General features: G+C 46.9%; 1 protein-coding gene across 1 annotated transcript in view; it reads right to left on the reverse strand.

The window, feature by feature from the left end:
• The window catches only part of COL27A1 (collagen, type XXVII, alpha 1), a 399,797-nt gene that overhangs the window by 69,269 nt on the left and 307,408 nt on the right, over window positions 1-23,120 (reverse strand). Inside the window, exons 41-44 of the mRNA XM_015420171.1 lie at window positions 7,103-7,156; window positions 6,402-6,509; window positions 3,737-3,790; window positions 1,911-1,964 (exon numbers count right to left, since the gene is read on the reverse strand). Coding sequence (XP_015275657.1) covers window positions 1,911-1,964; window positions 3,737-3,790; window positions 6,402-6,509; window positions 7,103-7,156 — 270 coding nt within the window. The remainder of the gene's footprint in view (window positions 1-1,910; window positions 1,965-3,736; window positions 3,791-6,401; window positions 6,510-7,102; window positions 7,157-23,120) is intronic.

Here is a 23,120-nt window from a genome sequence, read left to right on the forward strand (position 1 = left end):
GCAGGTGAGTTGGGGTTGGTTTTTTCTGGCCATTTGTTCCCAATGTGCTTAAATGGGGAATCGATGAATTGCATCTCAGCACTGAGGACTCCCTATGGAGTGTGCGATGATGCACATACTGGGAAGGGGGGGAAAACAACGGTATGGAGTCAGAATGGCCTGATCAGACTATCCCGATGCCATGAGAGCGCACTGGAGCGATCAGACAAGGGAAAGTCTGTCTGTGGCTCGTAGCAACCCGTTTGCTACCGGACTTTCCCTGGTGTCTGTTTACTCTGCTTCTGCAGCGGAGGAAAATGGGTTGCCGACGGGTGCGGGGCGCTTCCCAGATGTTTGTGTCTGATCACGCCCTTTAAATCCACCCGGCATTCGCGCCTATGGCGTGGCTAATTGTGCGTGTGATTGTGCCCTTCATTTACTTTGCAAACTTTATTCAAGCGGTATATCTGAGTTTAGAAGAATTTGCTCTTTTGGGCAAAAATTGGATGCCAATACATTTCTCATGGCCAGTGGGAAAAGGCCTGGGATGCTGGTAGGTGGAGCAGAATTCAGGATCCTGAGAAATATACAGCCCTGATCCTATACATGCTCACTCAGAAGCAAGTCTCCCCCAAGTTCAAAAGCACTTGTTCCCAAAAAACAGCACACTGGACCCCAGTCAGAGTTCCACTTTTTTGTGGGTTTTTTTTTTTTAGTTCCTATGCCTTAACGCCATGGCCAGACTGGAGAAATCCCTGCATCCACAGCATGCAGTCTCTCAGATGTTGACAGGATACAAGAAAAGTGTAGACAGGACAGAAGGCAAAGGTTCCACCACACAATTCATAATTAACTTGTGGGATTTACTACCACAGGAGGACACCGTGATGACCATTAGCTCAGATGGCTTTAAAGGGGGTTAGATAAATTCACGGAGGACAAATTCATCAAAAGGCACGATGGCTAAAGGGAATCTCCATGTTCAGAAGTGGTGTACCCTTTGAATACCAGTAGCTGATGGACAGCGAACAGGGAAGAATCTTGCCCTCATGCAGGGCTATTTTTGGGCAGGAACGCACAGGAACGGAGTTCCGGCTGGCTCCCAAGTTGGCCACACTCAGCAAAAACTCATTAGCATAATAGGCCACACCCAACAGCAGAAACTCATTAGGACTGGTTACATTAGGGGTGTGTGGCCTAACATGCAACGGAGTTCCTGCTACAAAAAAAGCCCTGGGCTTTGGCAACAAACAAGGTATACAGAATAAGAAGCAAAAGGTGGGTGTGGCTGGATGAGGACACTTCTGGTAACATGGGGGTGTGGCCTAATATGCCAATGAGCTGTGCTGTCAGGGGTGTGGCCTAATATGTTAATGAGTTTCTGCTGTTGGGTGTGGCCTATTATGCTAATGAGTTCCTGCTGGGCTTTTTCCACAAAAAAAGCCCTGGGGTTAACCATAGTAGGAATCAGGAACACTGGTCCCCAAAGTGGGCAATACCACCCCGAGGGTGCTGGAACGATCCAGGTGGGCGGTCGGAGCCTTGGGTGCAATTGCGGGGCGTTGAATACAAATAAGGGGGCGGTGGAAGCATAAAGAAAGAAGAGTCCAGAACCTATCTAAAGCAGCCTTTTGGCAGTAGGCCAAATAAGTTTGGGATCCTATGGACTAGACGGATCTTTGACCAGATAAAGATCAGAGGAGGATTCAGTGCGCCGCATTTCTTGCACCATGGCTAGCAGAAGGAATGATAGGCTATGCAAAATACATGCAAATTGATACAATTGATTCTGACTGCAAAATTTTCACTTTGCTTGGCACAGATTGTCTGCAGACTTGGCCCAATACAGATCTATCCTTAGGCTCATATCAGCTGTGATACTGCTTCCGTTTTGCCAACTGAGTTACAGTGCACAGATTCTACCTATTTACCTTTTCACCTTTTGATCCAGGTGGTCCGATCGGCCCAGGTGAGCCTGCATGCCCCTGTGGGAGAAAAAGGAAGAAAGTGTCTAAGGGGCTGGCTGGCAGTTCCATGATAAGCATCCTGAGATGGGGCTGATTCGGGGAGGGGGGAGCATTGGGACTTTCAGGTGCCAATGCACTGGCCATATAGGAAAGGTCTGCTGGAGGAAGGCTTTGGACTGGCACTTTTTCTGCTATGATGTCACTAACTAGGTGTGATGTCACTGATTAACAAGGGCAGTGCCCTGAGCTGGATAGCCCAGGCTAGCCCAATCTCATCAGATCTTGGACGGTAAGCAGGGTTGGCCTTGGCTAGTACTTGGATGGGCGACTGCCAAGGAATACTAGGGTCGTGACGCAGAGGTAGGCAATGACAAACTACCTCTGAAACGTCTCTTGCCTTAAAAACAAGTCTAGCTCGCCACCTAGTGGTGCATAACACTAAAAGAGCTAGAACTTCTGGCTGCCAGACAATCTTAGCATCTCCTAGCTATACTACACACACTGGAAGAGGAAACAAAAGAAGAAGGGGAACCAGCATACGTGTAAAAGTACAAAACACCAAAAACTGCTGGCTGGAATAAAAAAGTGTATAAAATAAACGTTTTAATACCAAGTTCAATCTCACAATAACCATATAACTAGATAAAGCCAAGATATTCTTTCAGGAAACAACAACAGTGCAAAGGGAACATGGGTCCCGAGCTCCTCCCTACAGCCGCAGGGTGCCCGGGCAAGCCAAGGGAAGGAATGGGGCTGTGGCCTAATATGCTAACCAGCTGCACTGTCAGGGTGTGGCCTAATATGCTAATGAGGTTGTCCCGAGGACGGGACTCCCAACCCCCTCCCGGCGGGAGGAACCAAAGACCCAGCACAAGAACGGGCAAAGAAGAAGGGCCCCGGAACACTCACCAGTGTGGCACCGAGGCTGGCAGGGAACGAGGGAAGCGGGCAGGAGAGGCAAGATGCCCGCCCTCCCACCCCGCCCTCAGAGACGGGCCGGGTCGGGCGGCGGGAAACGGCCTCCACCGGGGACGGGGGAGGACAGACGGCAAACTCCCCCTACCTCGGCGCTCGCTGGGCAGGGGCGGAGAAACAGGAGGGGGGAGGAACACGAGACGGTCCGCATCAACAGCCCGGCGCACGGGCACAGCCGCGCCGCCGAGCGCCGAAACCGGAAGCCACAGGGAAGGGAGAAGGGGGAGGTGTCTCGGGGAACGGCGTGAACGTTTATATAAGGGGGCGGGGCCAAGGTGGGTGGACAGCCGGGAAGGAGCAGGGGAGCACGTGAGGAGAAGTGGGGAGGATAAAAGGGAGAGGGACGGAGACGGCCAGGGATGACTCCTGACTGAGAGCGGTTGCGAGAGAGAGGGCCAAGCTACAGTCAGCAGGGACGGTTGTAAGGACTTGGTGAAGTAACCGACCTTCACGTCCAGGTGTCTGAGGCCCACCCTCTGGACCCAAAAAGGGGACAGTTGTCAGGGTGGCGGAGGTGGAAGGTCAACGGAGCACGAGTGAGGAAGAGGACGACGGGTCGTCGTCGGATTCGTGCGACAGAGGTTATGCTGTTGGGTGTGGCCTATTATGCTAATGAGTTCCTGCTGGGCTTTTTCTACCAAAAAAGCCCTGCTTGTGGGCATCCTGGGATCATCTGGTTGCCCACTGTGGGGAACAAGATGCTAGTCCAAGACAGCTAATGGTCCAAGTGGGCACCAGGAAGACACACCCAAAATCTGAACAGCTGGCCCATCTGGTGACCCTAAGTGCACAGGGATTCCAGAATGACAGTTTACCTGATAGCCCTTTAAGCCAGGCTCCCCTTGGACACCCATCCTGCCTGGGGCACCCTGGTGGAACAAGAGAACATCAAGTTTGTCTGTGCTCAGGTGAGTTCTTGTTTGGTCTTCCTACCAGTGTTTCTATCGACTACTTCCCCTCTCTCTTTGGTTATTTGGTATCTTCACAGCCTTTTGCTAGACTTTGCTATGAGGATTCTAGCCGGGCAACATCCTTCATACAGACAAGAATCTTGCTGTTGCTGCTATCTGCTTCTCAAGGCTGTTAGCCGTTCAAGGTTTGGACCCCTGGAGCTTTCAGTAATTTATAAGCTTGGCTTGAAAATAAACACAGAGCTATTCTACATCGTAGCAGGAAGGATTAAAGGGATCTGAGGCTGGCTGATACGGAAGGAAGGAGCCAACACGATTCTCACACCTTTTGAGTCCCACATGCTACAATTAAAGGAAAGGACGCAAAAGTCTGCTGCATCTTCTTGGACTTCCTCTTCAGGGACCCAGAGGTTTCTGAGCAGCAGGGGTTATGGGTGGCTGTGCATGGGCCAGGTGAGCGATGGCAGTGCTCTGCCCATCACAGAATTTAAATACACTGATTCTGAAACAAAAAGATTTTAACATCTGTTGTCGGCTACCTAAACACATGGCAATGCACTTCTCAAAGCAGGGCTGAAACAGGTATCCATTGTGACACGACTGCCAGAATAAACAAAAAAATTAAAGGGGGAGGGGCTCTGACCAGAGCAACTGCTTTAAGGGAAGTGGTTTTATAGCCTCTGTGCCCCCACCCCCAGTTTCCCCAATTCATGCTGAAAGATGGGCAGCTTGCACAGAGACAATTCTTTGCAAAACTCTCACTGTTGCTGTGCATGCCGAGGCATTTGAAGTGGCAACGGAGCATGCGCACAGACGCTTTCCTTGCGCTTTCCTTGCCTCAGTCCTGTGGGTGCAATTTCCCACCCCACCACTGGGGGAAGGGCTCCAGGCTTAAAATAATCACGACACCTACAGCATTACAGCTCTGCAATGTAATAATGATGTTTTGCAACTATGTACTCGTTCCCATCTTTGTAGCCTTTTTGGCCTGGTGGGACTCTCTGCCTTAATGACATCCAGGCCCTGTGGGACTTAATGCAGCTTCACAAGGCCTGTCAGCAATGCTCCCTCTAAGCTGCGGAGTCTTGTGAGCAAAAATTCTACTTTGTGAGCTACTGGCATTAAAGTTGTGAGTGAGCGATTCGGTTACTGCATAAATTAGCTTGTTCTGGAGCCATCCTTCTGGAGCTAAGACAAAAATGTGTGAGCCGGAGGCTAAAAAACTGTGAGCTAGCTCACACTAACTCAGCTTAGAGGGAACACTGCCTGTAAGACAGAGATGTTCCGCCAGGCCTACGGTCGAGGACAGCAAAGGTTAGCATCAAGCCTGGCCTCTTCCATCTCTCTTCTCCCTCGCAGGGAAAGGACATAAATTGTCCTTAAAACACCATTCTGAAATAGTTTTATTACTGTTTCAACTGTTTTTAACAGCTTTAATTTTGATTTATGGTTGATTCATAAATGTATGTATTGATATGTTGTACACAGCCCTGAGCCCTTGCACACGGGAGGGAGCCCTAAAATTCAAATAAGTAAAAATAAATAAGAAACATGCAGCTATTAACTTCTCCCTTATAACTCCACAACCCAAAGGACTAGAGCTTTGCTTCTTTTTAAAATGATAACTAGTAGACCTTATTGCAACAGACCTTTATAATATTATAATACTATAGTGTTATAAGAACCGGTGGTCCACCTAGTCTAGCACACTGTTTCACACAGCAGTCAAGCAGTTGCCTCTAGCCCTTTTGGCTGCAGAGTTTTAAGAAGAATGGTACAGAAGGAATAGCTATAGCAAATACCTTAAAAAAAAGCCCTTTAGTGTGTATATGGGGTGGAGGTGGACACCACAGAGACTGAGGTATGGAAAACAGTGCTGATGTGGTCAGTACCTGAAAAAACTGCCCCTTTCCACATAGCACCCAAAGGGGCTTTGACTGAGATTATTCCAAAAAGACTCTACCAATTCAGGTTTGGGAAAGAACAAAGTAAATCAGGGGAAAACACAGAACCAGAATGAATAGCAGACCATATCGTAGGATGCCCCTCAAAACAGCACTGTAATAAAGGAAGCAAAGGTACAAAACAGCTCTGATTTTTTCCCATTCCTGCAGGTGATACCTAAAGGCATATTTTAGGTATCTGTTTTCCCCTCTGCGGGATGGGAGATTTAGATTAGGGGGAAAGCCTGGGTAGAAACTGTTAAACATCTCCTCTCTCCCCTCACAGCTAGCATCGTTGCTCCAATTAAAATCCCCCCCATCTCCTTTTAAGTTAAAGCAAGACATTAGGAGAGCTGACAATGGATCTCCCACATCATGACCGCTTCAGCCCTGAATCCTTGCATGGCCCTCTCTAATGGTTAAATGCTTGCCAAATGAAATATGTCTTTCATTGTATTCAGAGGACACTCAGCTTGTGGCAGAAGCTCCAGAATGCGGGAGTGACCGCCACAAAACACCCTCCCTCCAGGATGCCGTGAGCCTCCCCACAAAAAGACACATCCTTCCCAATTCGATGTTGGAACACTGACCCAGACGTGCATTCAGAGCAGACGCTACGTTCTCACCATAGCTCCCAGGGTACCTCTGGATCCTTTTGGGCCTTGAGTCCCCACGGGTCCCATTTTCCCAGGTGGGCCAGTTTCTCCAAGTTGCCCCTGACTGCCTTTGCTGCCCTGAAAACAAGGATAAACATTAGTGTCGGGACACAAGGACTTCTTGCTGGTACCTGACCAGTGTTTGGGCTGTCATATATATATATAGCCTTTCTCCTTGAAATCCTAATTTTCCTGTGTGTAGGAATCTTTTTTTTAAATGGAGAGGAGGAGGAGGAGGAGGAGGAGGAGGAGATTGGATTTATACCCTTCACTTGGAGTTTCAGAGCGGCTCACAATCTCCTTCCCCTTCCCCTCCCCACAACAGACACCCTGTGAGGTAGGTGGGGCTGAGAGAGCTCTTTCGAGGACTGCCCTTGAAAGAACAGCTCTGAGAGAACTTGTGACTGACCCAAGGTCACACTAGCAGCTGCATGTGGAGGACTGGGGAGTCACAAACCCGGTTCTCTCAGATTAGAGTCCGTGCTCTTAGCCACTGCACCAAAAACTGGCTCTACTGGTAAATCCCTCTCCCAGAGTCCCAAGTGGCACAGCCCAAATACAGGTGGACCGCCTTAGAGAGGAACAATGCCAAGAGATAATACAAAAGGGTGGGTGGGGGGCAGAGATTGACACAAACAGCAACAGAACAGGAACAGCAGAAGCATCCCTACCTTAGGGCCGGTTTTGCCCTTTTCCCCTTGCCGGCCTGGTTTTCCTTCTGGTCCCTGAGAACACAGGGGAAATTTGTCATTATTATTCAGTATCCCTCAAACAGATCAGAGCCTTAGAAGCAAGATGAATTCACACTGGCCTTTGACCATGCAATAGTTTGGGTTGTATCCCACCTAAATCTAATTCTTCTCCTTACTGGAGTTCCTGTCCTACAAAGTTTTTCTTCCCGCAGGTCTGAACACCCCCAGCATAGCCATTTCGGGCCTTCCCCTTTTCAGGAGTGGAAAGCTGGTTAGAGCCAACCCTCTCTTTAATACTGAGATGGGCTTGGGCTGGTCACCCTGCATTACATGGCTCTCACATTGATTCCGGGTTCCTTTTTGTGAAATCTCAGTCTCGTCTTTAAAACCACAGGGTTTCCAGGAGGTCTCCCAACCTGGTGCTGACCAGATGCAAACCTGTTTAGTTTCAGCAGGTTATCTGGGTTGTGGCACTTTCAAAGCCTGCGGTTTTTCAGGGCTCAGCTCTCTCCCCCAGTCTCTAAATCTCAGAGGCATAATGACTTTACTGGACCTGTGCATATGTATATGCAGGGCTATTTTTGGGCAGGAACGCACAGGAACGGAGTTCCGGCTGGCTTCAGAGTTGGCCACGCCCACTGCAGCCAAAACCTCTGTGTGTGAGGCTACAGAGGGAAGGTCTGGTGAGCGACACCCCCCCCCCGGCGACTCTGAGGTGGGTGGGCCAGAGGGGACCCTGGAAGGATCGGGGAGGTGTTTAAATGCCTTCCCTTCCCTTCAAAGGGGAGCTTGCCCAGGCAAACTAAGGGAATGCATGGGGGTGTGTCCTAATATGCTAATGAGTTTCTGCTGTTGGGTGTGGCCTGTTATGCTAATGAGTTCCTGCTGGGCTTTTTCTACAAAAAGAGCCCTGTGTATATGCACATGAACACTAAGAACCCGTATGGTGCACAGCCTCTCAGTTCATCCTTTCCATCTAGGAAAGCTGATCTGCATCCAATGTTGTACAGTACAGTTCTGTTGTTCCAGTATATCTTTAACACCCCCCCAAGCCCAAACTGACTCCTGTTTTTTTTAATTCAGAGGAGGACAAGCTATTCCAGAGCGTGTGACTATAACAAAGCAGTGAAGGGCATTCGGCAGTGTGTAAGAATGATGAGGGCGGAGTTCACAGCAATAAGTGACCCCTCTCATGAGAACAGACAGGGGGGTTCCAAGCCAGAAACTTTAGGGGCTATGTGATTAGTACCAAATGTCCACAAACTCCCATTCCAAGCTTGCACACAGGACAGAGTGAGCTAATTGGTGCCAAGATCACCTGACTTCCGGCACTGACCCCTGGAGGAATGAATGACTGACCCCTGGATGTCTTCATTCATTACTTGCATGAAGCAAAGGTGAGGAAAGTGGGGGCTGCTAGGTATTTTCCCAGGGATATGAGATGACTCATCTCCATTTCAGCACTTGGAACACGGAAGCCAAGGGACTCTGTTTTATGCAGCCCGCTGGCTGCAGGCCATGAGATCGGTAGGACAGAACGGAACAGCTGCCGGAGCAGAGATGAAAGAATGAGATTATATAATTTTCTGCCAAAAAGGAGATGAAGTTTTCAGATCAGCAGGATTGTCTTTACCACTCCATCGTCCTATATTAAGTTTAGCTTCTGCTTGGTTGTCGCCCCCTCAAAATAAGTGACTTTAAAGCAGGCGGCATCGATAACATGGGAACCGGCAGGCTGATTCAATGCATCTCTCTCCCCGCCTTCTGATTTTGGGTCCAAAAGGCGCACCGTACAGCTTGGAGGTGGGAGCACATTATTCCTGTCCTGAAACAGCTCCACTGGTTACCTACTTGCTTCTGAGCCCAATTTAAGGTGCTGCGGTGGCTCAAGTGGTTATTGAGCCCAATTTAAGGTGCTGTATTCATCTTTAAAAGTAGAGACATCTTGATAAAAAGTAGAGACATCACCCTGCCAACAAAAGTCCGCATGGTCAAAGCAATGGTATTCCCAGTAGTCATGTATGGCTGCGAGAGCTGGACTATAAGGAAGGCCGAGCGCCGAAGAATAGATTCTTTTGAACTATGGTGCTGGAGAAGACTCTTGAGAGTCCCTTGGACTGCAAGAAGATCAAATCAGTGAATCCTCAAAGAAATCAACCCTGACTGTTCCCTGGAAGGCCAGATAATGAAACTGAAGCTCAAATACTTTGGCCACCAAATGAGAAGGGAGCACTCACTGGAGAAGACCCTGATGCTGGGAATGATTGAAGGTCAAAGAAGACGGGGACGGCGAAGGATGAGATGGTTAGACAGTGTCATCGATGCAACGAACATGAAATTGAGCCAACTTCAGAGGACGGCGGAAGACAGGAGGGCCTGGCGGGAGCTGGTCCATGGGGTCGCGAAGCGTTGGACTCGACTGTGCGACTGAACAACAACAATTCATCTTTAAAGCCCAATACAACCTGGGACCTAGGGCTGCCAGCCAGTGTTCCCTCTAAGCTGAGTTAGTGTGAGCTAGCTCACAGTTTTTTAGCCTCTGGCTCACACATTTTTGTCTTAGCTCAGGAAGGAGGGCTCCAGAGCAAAGTAATTTATGCAGCAGCCAAATCACTCACTCACAACTTTAATGCCAGGAGCTCACAAAGTAGAATTTTTGCTCACAAGAATCCACAGCTTAGAGGGAGCACTGGTTGCCACCCCCCTGATGGGGGTGGGGGGTTCTCCCTGATTTCGGGCCCCCAAATTGGGTGGTGGGGTGAGCCCTGCCCCTGAAGAGCTCAGCCGTGCCTGATGGGCCCAGTGCAATGACGTCACCCAGAGGTGACATCATTGCACTGGGCACGTTGCGGGGGACCCTCTAGCATTTGGCTAAAAACTCTATGGTAACCCCCCCACATGCCTAGTGTGATGACGTCACTTCCAGGGGATGTCATCGTGGCACGCATGCAAGAAGATCCAGGAGACCAGCCTGGAGCCCCCCGCCGGCAAAAGGTAGGGACCCGGCAACCCTACTGGGACCAGCCTACTTGAAGGACTGTTCTGCAGTACTTTGCAGTACTTTTTAAATTGATGTTTTATATTTTATTGTGAATGTATACTGCTTGTCAGTTCTTCGAAGCCGCCCTGAGCCTGCCTAGCGGGAAGGGCGGGGTAAAAGTGAAACAAAATAAATAAATAAATAAGGACGACTGAGGGGTGACATGATTGAGGTTTACAAGATTATGCATGGGAAAGAGCAGGTAGAGAAAGAGGTACTTTTCTCCCTTTCTCACAATACAAGAACTCGTGGGCACTTCATGCAATTGCTGAGTGGTCGGGTTAGAACGGATAAAGGGAAGTATTTTTTCACCCAAAGAGTGATTAACACATGGAATTCACTGCCACAGGAGGTGGTGGCGGCTCCAAGCATGGACGGCTTCAACTGATGGCACCTGGTATTTCTGGCCACTGTGTGACAGAGTGTTGGACTGGATGGGCCATTGGCCTGATCCAACATTAGCATCTCTTATGTTCTTATGTTCTTATGTTCTTAAGGACCGCTTCTGCTGATATGAACCTGTGCCCCATCTCAGATCCTGTCAGAGTCTCCTCCTAAGGGAGCCCACTAGCACTGCTCTCTGTCCGCTTGGCTCCCTGGGCTTGATCCTTTCTGGCAGTGACTCAGGCTCATTGCTAGGTTTGTCAGAGGAAGTGAGGAAGGCACCTCCTGGGGTCCAATTCCACGCGCAGCATAAGGCTGTTGTTTTCTGGCATTAAGCTGGATGGTGCATCATGTCTGTGGCAGATCACAAGAGCTGCAAGGGTTCTAAATTCTGTGAAGATCTTTATTTCAGCGTCTTGGCTGTCTTGTCATTCCTTCTGAGTCACTGTTTTCAGCAAGGAAGTCAGGATAAAATGTTCCGATCAATCAATCTCGTGGGGATTTCAATGTCGTTGGTCAGTAATAAAAATAACTATATTACATTTCCCTCCCTCCTCAAAGCTCTAAAGGGGCTATCACTTCCAGACAGTAACAGAATAAACTTCATGGAGAAGAGGTTCCAAATATCCCAATACTGCGAGAGCCAGGGGTCATTTCTTGCCGGAGCGCGGCGGAGCGGTGCTCCGGCAGTATAAGGAGCCCGGGGTGCCCCCTGCTGGAGAAGGGAAGGGGGAGGTGGGCAGACATGCCCCCCCTTTCCCCTGAGCCTCTCTGCTTTTGTGGAGAAACTCAGGGAAGGGGGTAGATTTAAATGCCTTTCTTTCCCTTTCCCAAATGGAGAGAAAGGCATTCTAAACATGCCTGGGTTCCCTGCCCTATCTTCACCTTCACCAAAGGGCACCTGGAGAAGATCAGGCAAGGAACTCAGACATGCTTGCATGCATGCCCTTTGTCAGGGGGTGTGGCATATGCAAATGAGCTCCTGCACCTCTTTTTCTAGGAAATGTCCCCTGGCGAGAGCTAAACATGGGTCTCTATTTCAGAGACTGAATATCTCTGAACACCAGGAAGCTGCTTCTGTGCTGTAGCACAGTCACAACCAGAATGGGCCCATGTGCCCTTTAGCAGGCACAGAACACCTCTTGTATATCTGAAACAGAATCCTTATGACAGCCATGGGGACTTTGTATTGTGTAAATCAGCAGTGAGCTTATGCCCTATGAAAGAGCTTTCTAGAACTCAGGGAATTACCTGGGGGGCAGGCAGAGGAATACAGCCTAAGTAGTGTGTAAAACAGTAGGGTCTAGAGTCTCCCCACACCTTTGGCTTCCTTTGCTTTGAGTTTTCTTAGCTCCTGCTCACTTCAGCAAGACCCTACCACTAAGGACACTCTTTGCATAGGAATAATTGACCTCCAGGTTCATTTTTGGTGGATTTAGAACAGCTGGCCAGCAGACGGGAACTGCTGCAGCTTTGCATTATCTGCTGCCTGTTTTTCTTTGAATAGTGCTGTATGTGTTCTTGGTGCACAGTTTAAATCATCCATTTTGCTTGAGCAAACAACTTTGCTTCCAACTTCCTCCCTCAAATGGGATCGAGCCGATCGGTAATGCAGATATGCACAGCAGGAAAGCAGCTCAAACTCAACAGCAGGGCCGCTTTGGGCCTTGCGCCATTTGGAAAGCAGCATTCTCCAAAAACACAGTCAGTCAGTCAGTCAGTCAGTCAGTCTTGGGGGTGGGCCCCACCACCAGGTGGCTGTAGGAAGTGCCTGGGCAGCACAAGTGGACGACAGTAGAGCTTAATTCCTCAAAAGACTATTTGCCAGCCCTTTGCTACACATGTGACATTCCTTATAGGAAAAGGAATGACAGGTATGCCGATCAAGCAGCAGACTGAGTTGGCAGAGGGGGCAGAATGAAGGGCACCGTTTCTCTCTGCAGCCGAGGGATCATATTCTGAATGCTCCCTTATGTGGGGGGGGGGGAACTTAGCGAGCAACAAAGACAAGCTCAACACAGCTAGCATCTCACCCTTGCTGTCCTAGATTTTCTTTCCCTTTGGAGGGATGATTCTTTTCCCCCAACACAATCTCTGAGCTGTAGCCCCACAGTATAGCGCTACCTCTTTCGGCTGCGGAGAAGACTCTGACATTGAAATCCACTGTTCACTTATTTAATTCATCTGTACCCCACCTTTCTCCCCAGTGAGAACCCAAGGCGGCTTTACATCATTCCCCTGTCCTCCGTCTTGCCCTCACAATAACCCTATGAGGTAGATCACGATAGGTAGCCATGTTAATCTGTCTGCAGCAGTAGAAAAGAGCAAGAGTCCAGGAGCACCTTAAAGACTAACAAAATATATGGCAGGGTAGGAGCTTTTGTGAGTTCTGAAGAAGTGAGCAGTGACTTATTGGAAAAGGGCGGGATGGCGTCGTGAACTCCCCTCCCCTGCCACATATTTTGTCAGTCCTTATTTATTTATTAATTAAATTTTTATCCCGCCCTCCCGGCCAAGGCCACTTTAAGGTGCCACTGTGCTCTTGCTATTTTCTACTGATGAGGTAGGTTAGGCTGGGAGTGTGAGCGGCCCAAAGTCACCCAGCAAGCTTCCATGACACGAGTGGAGATTCGAAACTGGGTCTCCTAGACAGTAGTCCAACACTCTTAACCACTATAGGTAAAGGTTTCCCTTGCTCGAAAGCCAGTCGAATCCGATCTAGAGTTGTGGTGCTTATCTCCGTTTCCAAGCCGAAGAGCCAGCGCTGTCCGAAGATGTTTCCGTGGTCATGTGGCCGGCATGACTAAACGCCAAGGCACACGGAACGCTGTTACCTTCCCACCGAAGCAGTACCAATTTATCTACTTGCAATTTCTTACTTTCGAACTGCTAGGTTGGCAGGAGCTTAACCACTATACTACACTGGAAATTGTGAATCACCACCCCCACCCCCTGAAGGCAGGGAGAGAAAGATGGAAGGGATCGTAACTGCACTGGCTACCTTTTCCCCCTCTCCCCTTTATTTCTTCTTCTCTTGTCTTTAGTAGCTAAAGACAACTCTCGGCAATGGAGAGAGAATACTGCATCATTTCATTCTCCTGTTGTGTACTAACCTTGGGCATCATTTTGGAAAGGGAGAATATAAATGTTTGAGAAAAAACAGAAAATTACTCAAGGCAGCTCACAGAGTAAAAACCAATAAAATCATTTTAAAAATGGGTTTTTTCCCCCCGAAGCGTCGTTAGTCAAGAACCCGCCAAGGGAATGAAAGCAAAATCTGGCTCACTGTGCTTAACCTGGCACCTTTGAAATATGGTGGGAAACCAACCAAAACAGATTGAAATCCAAAAAGAGAGAGAGAGAGAGAGAGAGACCCCAATACATGCTGGAGGACAAAAAAGAAAAAGGATCTAGAGCTTATGCAGAAAGGCTGAGGCAAACTCAGCAAAGAAATGCATTAAAACCACCCCCTTAACCTGGCCTATATTGCTATGCTTATATTGCTATGCAGACAGGTCACATGAAGAAATATGGGGTGGGGTGACCCACCGGGGGGGGGGGAATGACCCACTCAACACCCAGTCATTTCCTATAGTTCTTCAGCATTTCTTATGAGACTTTCCTCTTAATAAACACTGATCAAGAGAAGTCTTTGTCCCACAAAGGACAGCCTGCAAGGATGCAGGAAATTAGAGGGATTATTAGGGCTAGGCACTTGAAAACATAAACATTTCAAACTTATCAGAAACACATTTCACATGTGCTCTCTCTCTCTCTCTCCCCCCCCCCCTGACTAACAGAAGCTTGTGCAGAACCATGTGGGGACGGCCAGAGACAGAGAAAAGGTGGTGGTTGCACCTGGAGAGGGCTAATGTGGCCAGGGCGGCTGTAGAAGCGTCAACTCGTGGTGTTTTCCAAGGAGGCAGCCTATTGGCCCACCAAGGCTCTTTCCTTCACGCCAGTATCAGGGAAGATGAGTTAACTGCAATGCTGCGCTGTTCAACCGGCTCCCCCGCCCATTTAATTTTCACCTCTCTCCCTTGTGCAAATCAAAACTCTGAGTCTTCGTTTTTGTGCCATGTTCTCACACTAAATTTGCTGCCTCTTAAATTTATTTAAAGTTTCGCCATTATTTTGGTGTCAACTGTGTACAAATGGAGGGGGGGGGGTTTCATGCATAAATGGCCTTGAAAAGTGTTATCAGAATGCCATTAAAGAAACGAATGAATCAGGAACCCAGCAACAAAAATGGCTAGAATGAAAAGGCTCACCGTGACATACAAAAATGGAAAGAGATGAAAAAATACTATATTTGTTCATTCCTATCCGCATCACTGTTGGCCGGCTCTCCTTCCCCCGTTGCTTGTATTAACTTCAAATACCCCAGTCCCAGCTACTAGGTTCATTACAGTATTACGCACAAGAGTACATATGTTCAAACAAAGTGTAAGAACATGTGGCATCAGGGACTGGGATGTCAGGAGGCATCAAGATCAGCAGGTACAGAAGAAGAGATAATGCTTCCTATGCTAGCAAAAATAGGCAAGGGGAAGGGTGGAGAACATTAAGTAACAGCAGCTTACACTGCCATGCATGGGAACTGCAACGAGCCTCTGTTGCCATTCCATTCCAAAATCATTATCTAGGGTGGGGCTATGTAGATGAAGGGGTGTGGCCATGCAGATAGCAGATGTCTTGCTATTCAATGGCTGGGATCACCATTCCCATCACCTTCCAGCATGAGCAAGAAACAGAGTTTGAGGAGGAGCTTTGCAGATGAAGGAGTAAGTGCCGGGGGTATTTAGATAGGCAAAGGATTGCTGGCATCACCAATGGAAGGGTTCACATCCCACAGGTGGCTCCTCTAGTTTACATGAAAATGCTTATGCCCTGGGTTTTGTAGGGGTTGTTTGTTTGTTTGTTGCAATCACTCAGCATTAAATAAACAGTTTCATTCCCTAAAACTCAAGGAAAGCTGAACCCATAATCATTAAAAGCTAAAACAATAGTATCAAAGCCAAAGTACATCTCTCCCTCTTGCCCAACAAAGACCTTCCAAACAGATTGGCGTTACAGAGGTTTTTTTTTTTTTTTTTTAAAGGAACAGTGATGAAACATTTTGAGAGAGGCCATTCCCTAAATTCAAAGAAATCTGTGCTCCCCCCAAAAAGGAAGCATCTACAGCAAGAGCCCTTCAGAACTCATGGGTTCATGGTCTAACTCTGCATACCTTCGAAGACTGGAAGGAAGCTGCTCTCAGACGCCCATACGACTTAGTAGAAAAAGGGAAAATACTGGACAAACAGTACTTCGACCAGAAAATGGGCAAACGCGCACCTTGGCTTCAGTATTTCCAATTAAGAAGTCTTATTGATTATCTTACAGGGTTGGGCACATTTCAAAGAGAGTTAACAAACTTGGAAAAAATTATTAAACTTCACTCTAACTCCCCAAAAGGCATTATTTCCAGATTATATATTGTGATTGTCACGGAGGAGAGCCGGATAAAACTCAAATTCCAACATCGTTGGGAAGAAGACTTCACAGTACAATGGAATGATGCAGACTTTGGTCCTCTCCAGCTAACAGCTCTAGCATATACAATGTTCGACTACAGTTTTTTAAACTTTATTCTAGATGGTACGTAACTCCGTATCAATTATATAAAATAGACTCTAACAATAACCCGATATGTTGGAAAGGATGCGGGCAGATCGGTACTTATTTACATTGTTGGTGGGGGTGCCCAAAGATCCGTTACTTCTGGGAGGAAGTCCGGAAACAAATTATTGAAATAACTTCACACGACTTCAACTCTAGTCCTGAGGCTTTGTTATTGAACCACTGGGATCACACCATAGATAATAGAACTAAAGAGATAATAACATTACTCCTAGGAACAGCTCGCTTGACAATAGCTACATGTTGGAAATCTCCGCCGCCACCTACATTAACTACTTGGCATGATAAGATTTGGGAACAGTTTGTGATGGCAAAAATCACAGACCGAATGAGCAGAGCACAAACAGATCAGACATCCCTACCCAAATTCTAAACAATCTGGTTTCCAATATTCTCCTACCTTTCAACACATGATATACTCCCATCCAATGCATATTATCACAAATGGCTAGTGATGTGAATACTTATCTATTACTTTCCTAATTCATTAGGACAATAATTTTAAGCTTAATAGAGGATTTCTCTGTAATATTGTTAAGTTGTATAAAGTACATTGACTTCGTTTTAGAATATTGTATTTTGAGGTACTTTTAACAATTTGAAGCATTTCTGATATTACTTTCTGTATTGACAAATTAAAACTATATATATATATATATTTGTTTTCATACGAGAAGATACGCTTTCTGAAACATATTAGTCCCAGGCCATTAAAAGCTTTGAAGGTGCAGGCTGCAGGGTTTTGCCTTAGGTTCAGCTTCCAGGCTGTCTTTAAGAGCAATCTCACACAGAGCACATTACTGTACCCGATCCTTGCCTCCAGCACAAAGATAACTTACTTTTGAAGTCCCGAATCCCTATTTTAACAAAGATCAGTTTGGAAGTCAGGGTAGAAATCTGTCAAATACAGACATACATGAAAATAAAGGAACAGAACTGGTATATAAGATGTAACCGGCAAAAAAGCATTCTGGCCACTGCTACTACCAGCTTAGGCAAAGGTGGTGGCAGAACAAGAAGGAGAGCCAAGCTGCATACCCTGCTCTGGTAAAGCAACACATGAGCGGGTAACATCAGTATTCCATTGATAGTGAGCAGGCTTCATGTTCTCAGAGTCTCTGCCTTCAAAATTGCATCTTTTCCATCTCATCTGGACTCCACTTAAAACTACACGCAACCACCAGTTCTCAATTGTGGGTTGCTCCCAGTCTGAAGTCAGATGAAGTCAGATGACAGGCTTGGCACAGTCTGGCCATGACTCTAGTTTCTCCGAAACTATTTGTTCTGGAGAGTTTTGACCAGATGTGGCACCCTAATTCCACCTCACCCTGTGGTCCACCAATCAGTCTACTGCTGCATGGTCATCATGGAGTTGGCGGGCAGCTTCTTTTTTTAAAAAAAGTCTATGTAATTAGCGCATGATCACTTAAGATCCGATGGCCAGAAATGTGCGTTGAAAACAACTGGATTCGTAAATACCAGACTTTCCCTGGTGTCAGGAAAGTCAGAGGTGAGGATGGGGGGCTGACAACTGGGGAACAGAAGACAGATGTCGCTGTCTGGACGTGCACGTCAAATCCAGTAGGGAGAAGCGATGACATCGGATCAAACAGCCCATCTGATCGCACCCTTGAAGAAACACAGAGCTTCCTATTGCCAGCCTGTTGATGTCACCTAGTCTTAAAGCTCAGTCAGAAAGGGGTCAGAAAAGATTCCAGGATCCAGGAAATCCTGCGTTGTTTGCTGCCATGTACTGAATCAAACTCCCCTATAAGGGTAGACTGGACATTTCTCCTTAGAGCTGGAAAGATAATCAGGGTTAGGGGGATTTATTTAGTAGAAGTCAAATAATTGTCTCTTATAAACAGTCAGTTCCAGTGAAGGGTATTAACTACTTTCTCTACCATAACCACAATAAGTTTGGTGTTACTCTGGAGAATCCCAAGGAATTTACTCCCTCTGGAGGGAGACAGTGAAAGAATGAGCCCTCTGAGTCAAACAAGAAAAGATGCCAAGAAATAAGGATTCATTTCAGACTGTGGCTCCTACTAACTCCAAACAAATACCAGCTGGGAACAGCTTTCCTCTCCTAGAATGAAATCCCAGAGTGAAAAAGCTCAGCCAATTCATTCAAACAATGAAGCTCGTCTCCAGGACGTCACATAAGGGAGACTTTTTCCCATTTTGGATTCACTGGATCAATCTTATATGCCCTGAAGTACATTTGGTAGGAATACCTTGGAGAATTCCCTAGAGAACTTCGAAAACTGTGGCACAGCTGGGGTGGGGAGCGGGAGAGGATAGTAAAGGCTCAATTCAGCAGATTGTGAAGGGCCAGATAGGCTGAGTCCAAATACCAAAATAGCAGAGTACAATGAGATCAGCCTTGTCAAAAAGGTCAAGTGTCTATAACATCAGGAACCAAATGGTGATGTTTTTGAGAAAAGAGGCTATTCGGTTGGAAGAGGAGCTACAGTCGCTATGCTACTTTCTCCTTTTCAGTTTCATGAACTTCTTGGCAGAAAATTCTCTGCATAAATAATCAAATAAAGGGATCCCAATTCAACTGAAGTGATGGCTGATGTGGAGAAACGCATTTCACTTTAGGCAACATCACCTTGTAGAAAACCCACACATTCATTCCAAGAAGATTCTCTGTTGGTACAAGGACAGAAACAGTTGGGAATATCTACTTGATCAGATTTCTTCTCCATTACTTTTCCAGACTAGCAAATTTAAATGTAGGGTGACATCCAGAGTGAACTTATTTCCCTTAACTCCCAATTAAAGCTAAGTAACCAGACAAACAAAGTCATTCTTTTTTGTGCGAATCTAGTATGGACAAATTTATTGCTTTATAGCTATCCTAAATATGTCTTTTCTTCCTCTGTTCCACTGTGCAATGATTCTTCCATTTGTATTTAACTAGTACCATCTTCTGTTCTACGTATGACATTCGTAGCTTATGACATTGCACTAGCTTGTCCATAAAGCATCCCATTTCAGTCGATCACCTCAGCCCTTGCTGGCATTCCAATTTAATGAGCTGTGATAAGACCACAAAGTGGATAATCTATTATAAAGAAATTCTAATGAAGCCCATTAGTTTATGGGAGGCTGAGAAGGAGAGACGCAAGAAGGGGAAAGTGTGGATATGGGAGCTGCCAGGAGGAGGAAAAGATGAAACAGTGTGCTTAGAGCACTACAAGGGAAAACGAGGTGCCCCCTACAAATACTTGCAGGTTTCCAGGTGGCCAGCACTATGCAACTTGGACACAGTTTTCCCACACAGAGGCTCCCAGGGGGAGTGAAGGAGGGAAAGCTGATGATGGGTGACAGATAAAGGTAAGTTGGCTGGTGGATGGGAAGGTGAGAAGAAAACATGTAAAGGGGAAAGGCTGTGGGGGAGTTGAGGGGAGAGAAAAATGAAATTGTAGAGGAGGGGAACAGAGTTCCCCCTGCAAGTCCCCCATTTGTTATATCTAATTCTGAACATGGCCATAAATGTGAATAACTAAATCCACAGATTAGGGCCATGTATGGAAGGTATGGCTGCGAGAGCTGGACTATAAGGAAGGCCGAGCGCCGAAGAATAGATTCTTTTGAACTATGGTGCTGGAGGAGACTCTTGAGAGTCCCTTGGACTGCAAGAAGAACAAATCAGTCAATCCTCAAAGAAATCACCCCTGACTGTTCCCTGGAAGGCCAGATAATGAAACTGAAGCTCAAATACTTTGGCCACCAAATGAGAAGGGAGCACTCACTGGAGAAGACCCTGATGCTTGGAAAGATTGAAGGTCAAAGAAGACGGGGACGGCAAAGGATGAGATGGTTAGACAGTGTCATCGATGCAACGAACATGAAGTTGAGCCAACTTCAGAGGACGGCAGAAGACCGGAAGGCCTGGAGAGAGCTCGTCCATGGGGTCGCGAAGAGTCGGACTCGACTGTGCGACTGAACAACAACAACAAATGGAAGGTACTAGACTCTATGGTATTATACCCCACTGAAGTCCCTCCCCTCCCCAAACCTCATCCTCCTGAGGCTCCACCCCCCCAAATCTCCAGGTATTTCTCATCCTGGAACTGGCAACCCTAGGTGGGACAGTGAGAAAGGAGTGGTCGGCATGCTGTTGGAAGAAGCAGGAACTAGTAGGAGTGCGATTTCCTTTTCACTGCGAGTTCCTTTGTGGGTCCCCGCTTATTTTTCAGCATATCTGGAAATTATTACAGAGATATCCCTACCTTGCCTGAGGATGACTTGGGTTTATGGCTTTCAAGATTGACATGAACCACCCACTTTACTATTAGAGAGGGTCATATGTGGCACGAGTTTAGTCATGATTCGGTAAATGTTTCACAAAAGAGAGAGGGATCAAGCCCATAGAATGATTGTTCTCACATGTTGTGGCAATCAGCAAGTGGAAGTGGTTTCAAGTTATTTAACAAGACAGAAAGTAATCTTAAAAATGGAGAACTTAAACTTGCTGTAAAAATAGGGATTTTCTTGTTTGCAGGGCATGTTGTATTTCATTACCTATGAGCTCCACAATTACTTTCCTGGAACTGTAAAACTTCTGCTATTTGATATTCGCTTTGCACAAAGAGAAACACATTATGCAAACCACAAGCGCTCGGCAACAAAGAACAACTGACATTCAATGGTCTGCTTCTGCCAGTTGGCACATTTCTTCTTAAACTGTGGAGCCAGAAACAAGGAAAGTGCCTACCTTGCCCCTATTTGTATGTATATATTTATATCTCACTTCTTCAAAGCACAAACTGGCTTACAAAAATAATAAAAACACATTTTCATGAAAGAGAAAAAAATAGGAAAGTACATTGCAAGTATCGGGTAACAACTAAAGGCCCAAACCATTTCACAGCAGTAGAGAGGGATGCCCCCAAATCCCTCTGGAAAACTATATGCTAAAATAAGATAAACTATAACGAAAGAGGTAGACAACCTTGCAATGTCTAGAAAAACAGAAACAATCCAGGCCATAAAGTTCTACAAGTGAAAATCAAATCCCCAAAGTCCCATAAGAACAAGGTCACAGTAAAAGCTACCTAGCAAAATACTGGAGGTGTGCATTCAGATCTATCCAAGCTAAAAATCTACCTTAAAAATATCTTATAGGTATTTTTCGGGTAGATTTCAGCATCCCAAATGTATCCAGGTTTTCTCAGGAAAATCGGGGAGAAAAAAATCCCAAAATTACAGATATATTTGGGGATTACCGGGCAGATCCTAAAACAGCAGAGAGGCCTCTCAGTTGTTTTTCAGGGTTCTACTGCAGTCCAGTGTTCCCTCTAAGCTGAGTTAGTGTGAGCTAGCTCACAGATTTTTAGCCTCCGGCTCACACATTTTTATCTTTGCTCAGGGAGGATGGCTCCAGAGCAAACTGATTTATGCAGCAGCCAAATCGCTTGCTCACAACTTTAATGTCAGCAGCTCACAAAGTAGAATTTTTGCTCACAAAACTCCACAGCTTAGAAAGGAACATTGCTGCACTCCCTTTAAAGTTTAAAGGGACTGCAGAAGACAGCCCGAGGATCAGCTGTGCTGGTGGAAAGCAGACTGTTTCTGCTGGCTCAGCTTGGGGCTGGCTTCTCATGCAGCCTGGTTTAAATCAGGCTGCAGAAGAAGCCAGCCCCAGGATCTGCTGTGACACCAGGAACAGATTGCTCCCCACAAGCTGGGCTTTGCGTTGGCTTCTCCTTTGCTCCCAGTGGAACAGCTTTAAACTGGACTGCAGGAGAAGTGAGTCCAGCCAGGACTGTCTGTGCTCTTGGGGTGCAGATGTTCCCCGCTGGCTCCGCTTTGTGCTGGCCTTTTTTTTTAACTAGTATTTTTCTTCTTGGGTCTATTGTACCCCCCAAAATTCAGGATTTCCCAAAAATCCCAGATCCAAATACCCGAACCAAAAAATACCAGTTTAAAAAAATATATCATAAACCCCTACAAAGTACCTCGAACGCTTCCTCTGGCCTACCTTACTTACTTCTTGATTACTGTTTTCACAACCAGAGTAATAAAACAGCAGAACCTCACCCTGCAAAAGGAAAGCCTAAAAATGACTACATCAGTTATCATGGAACTTAACAACAGCTGCCAGAAATTTCACCACACACAAAGTGGTTTATCTTTTTCTCTGAGTAGCCAAAATGATTTCACTTCTGAAGAGATATAGAAGAAGAAGAGAAGAGATTGGATTTATACCCCGCCCTTCGCTACCCAAAGGTGTCTCAGGCCCCGGCCACACGGGCAGGAAACTGCAGAGGGAAAGCGTGGCTGTTTGCCCTGGGGCAAACTACTGCGCAGTTACGTGATCAGACCTCCTGTGGAAGTCCTGTGGAGGTACCGTGGAGGTTCCATGGCAAGGGAGAGGTGCCGATCACAGGACAAGCCGGCGCGCAACGAAGAAGCGCGCGCCGCGGCAAACTGTTTTTTATTTTTGTGTACATGACAAATGCGCATGCTCCGTTGGGTGCGCATGCGCATCCACAGAGACTTGGACAAAAAAAACCCCACCTTATTTGCAAGGGGACATGGGCGGGCAAGCGCGCGCCGCGGCAAACTGTTTTTTATTTTTGTGTACATGACAAATGCGCATGCTCCGTTGGGTGCGCATGCGCATCCACAGAGACTTGGACAAAAAAAACACACCTTATTTGCAAGGGGACATGGGCGGGCGCCGGATGCCACCGGAAACGCGATCAGACGCCCGCCCTTGCCCCGCAGTTTCCGGAAACTAGTACCTCCAAGGTACTAGTTTTTTGCCACGCAGTTTCGGCTGGAAGCCTCGGTTGAGCCACGGGAGTGCTACGCTTCCCAGATGTGCTGGTGAGATCGCGCCCGGAAACTCCGGCTGTTTTCCGTCTCACTTGT

Source organism: Gekko japonicus, unplaced genomic scaffold (genome assembly GCF_001447785.1).
Source record: "Gekko japonicus isolate JY-2015 unplaced genomic scaffold, Gekko_japonicus_V1.1 scaffold102, whole genome shotgun sequence".
NCBI lineage: Eukaryota > Metazoa > Chordata > Lepidosauria > Squamata > Gekkonidae > Gekko > Gekko japonicus.